The sequence below is a fragment of the Colobus angolensis genome, unplaced genomic scaffold (assembly GCF_000951035.1).
Source record: "Colobus angolensis palliatus isolate OR3802 unplaced genomic scaffold, Cang.pa_1.0 Scaffold605, whole genome shotgun sequence".
NCBI lineage: Eukaryota > Metazoa > Chordata > Mammalia > Primates > Cercopithecidae > Colobus > Colobus angolensis.
In genome coordinates, this window is record NW_012119655.1 from 791999 (window position 1) to 794632 (window position 2634).

The following is a 2634-nucleotide window of genomic DNA, read 5'->3' on the forward strand; positions in this document are numbered from 1 at the left end:
GGTTTCACCATGTTGGCCAGGCTGGTCTCAAACTCCTGACCTCAGGTGATCCACCCACCTTGGCCTCCCAAAGTGCTGGGATTACAGGTGTGAGCCCGGCCTCCAAGCTTTTAAAATTAGTTTTATTACTTTAAAAATGTGCAGTTACTAAAAGTTTTGCCCTAATAGAACTCCTTAAGGAATCTTAACACACACACAAAAACACCTCTAACCTTCAAATGATTTAATTTAGTAATCAACATAATCATAAATGGGTGCTTTTGAAGTACTGAGGATAACAAAAATTTATTTCCTCTTAAATATTACCTATGAAATCCAGTATCAATCTGTAGATTACATTTTACAAACATGAACTTTAAACTACTTCTAGACTGTGACTGCCTGCCACTTTATGTGATCACATAAGAGTCTGAAGGGATTTTACTTTATGCAGGATGCAGTGGTTCACGCCTGTAATCCCAGCACTTTGGAAGGCTGAGGCAGGTGGATCACTTGAGAGCAGCCTGGCCAACATGGTGAAACCTCATCTCTACTAGAAATGCAAAAAATTAGGCAGGTGTGGTGGCACATGCTTGTAATCCCAACTACTTAGGAGGCTGATGCGGAAGCACTGCTTGAACCCGCAAGGTGGAGGTTGCAATGAGATGAGATTGCATCATTGCACTCCAGCCTGGGTGACAAAGTAAAAGTCCATCTCAAAAAAAAAAAAAAGAGATTTTATTTTATATTAATAAACACTGTGCTATATTTAAACATTTCGCCTTTATGGTTTAATGCTTTTACTAAAACATTTACAGATTATACCATTCTAGGAAATCAAATCACTACTACTACATCTACCAAAGCTTCTGTGAAGACTTCTAAGAGGTAATGCTTATAAGAGATTCTCATATTATATAAGAAATATGGAAATTAAGAGGAGTTTTAAAAATATTTTTTATATTTTAAGCTAGCCTTACTGAATCAAAAGAGGAATTTTTTAAATATTTGCTTTAAAAGTTGAGAAAAACACAAATAATCCAAATTATTACAGTAATACAAGACAGTGAAGGAATAACTTAATTTGAAATATTTTTAAACACTTAACTAATGTTTTTGGCTTTAACTTTTAAAATGTATTTATTTGTTCTAAGAATTATTGTTTTATTCAAGCATATATGATCCAGGTGATATCTAGTTGCTTTCTTCTCATCAATCAATTCTCAAAGTAAAATTTCTAATAAGCTTCAGACTTCTAGTTATTGAAGAAGACAAGGTTATCCCCTACCACCAGGGATGGATAAAAACATAAAATAAAGAAAAAAAAAGACAAGGCAAATTTAAGCTAGGCGTGAAGATGGAGACAATCCTTGAAAAAATATCTACTAATGCATTAGTAAGATCACTTATTGATATTAACATCTACTTTAATATTTACATTGAAAACTCTGCCAGATATAATATTAAAACACGTCTCTAAATACATGCTAGTTTGGCCATAACTTCTTACCCCAAAGAGCTCAGCTTTAAAAAAGGAAGAATAAAGTCAATTTCCTCACTGTTTTCTTCTTTTACCATAGGATCTAGAAGGACCTATAGTTGCAAGGAAAAATCAGTTTTACATTTCAAAGCATGTCTTTTGCACGTTTTTCTCGGGTCCCAGAAAACTAAATTGCTGATTCTGTTATACCAGAGAGAATAGATAAATTATGCATGCAAGATCATTATTTAAACACCCTTGACAATAACAGTGTACCCATCCAGGGAACATAAATATTTATGGTCAACAAGCAGAAAGAATGTTATTGCCTTAATACGTTTTACAGATATATTTTTATTATAATTTTGATTTATGTCACAATAATCCTTTCACAATTCTTACATTTGTATCTTCTCCAAATGGTATTCCTTCAATAATATTTCAAAAATAAAGGAACAATGTCTAGTTCCAAAACACTGAAATTCTAAATAACTAGGGTATCTTCAGCTTTATAATGACAAGAATGAATATCCTAATCAAAAAATAATATTGTAAAAAGACCACTCTTGGCTGGGTGTGGTGGCTCACACTTTTGGAGGCCAAGGAGGGCAGATCACTTGAGGTCAGGAGTTCAAGACCAGCCTGGCCAACATGATGAAACCTCGTCTCTACTAAAAATACAAAAAATAGCAGGGCATGGTGGCATTTGCCTGTAATCCTAGCTACTAGGGAAGCTGAGGCAGGAGAATCACTTGAACCCAGGCGGTGGAGGTTGCAGTGAGCCGAGATGGTGCCACTGCACTCCAGCCTGGGTGACAGAGCGAGACTCCATCTCAAAAAAAAAAGACCACTCTTAAAATACTTCTAGAAGAGCGGGGTGCAGTGGCTCACATTTGTAATCCCACCACTTTGGGTGGGCAAGGCAGAACAATTGCTTGAACCCAGCAGTTCAAGACAAGTCTGGGCAACATAGTGAAACCCTATCTCTACAAAACATACAAAAATTAGCCAGGCATTATGGCACGTGCCTGTGATCCCAGCTACTTGGGATGCTGAGGTGGGAGGATCACCTGAGCCTGGGAGGTTAAGGCTGCAGTGAGCCATGATCGTGCCACTGCATTCCAGCCTGGGCGACAAAGCGAGACACTGTCTTTAAAAAAATAAATAAATAAAAA

General features: G+C 36.6%; 1 protein-coding gene across 4 annotated transcripts in view; it reads right to left on the reverse strand.

The window, feature by feature from the left end:
- PEX1 (peroxisomal biogenesis factor 1) overlaps positions 1-2634 on the reverse strand; it is a 43235-nt gene that overhangs the window by 21492 nt on the left and 19109 nt on the right. For all 4 annotated transcript variants that reach the window (XM_011963249.1, XM_011963248.1, XM_011963247.1 and 1 more), the window contains one exon: positions 1490-1572. In XM_011963249.1, the coding sequence (XP_011818639.1) occupies positions 1490-1572 (83 nt within the window). The remainder of the gene's footprint in view (positions 1-1489; positions 1573-2634) is intronic.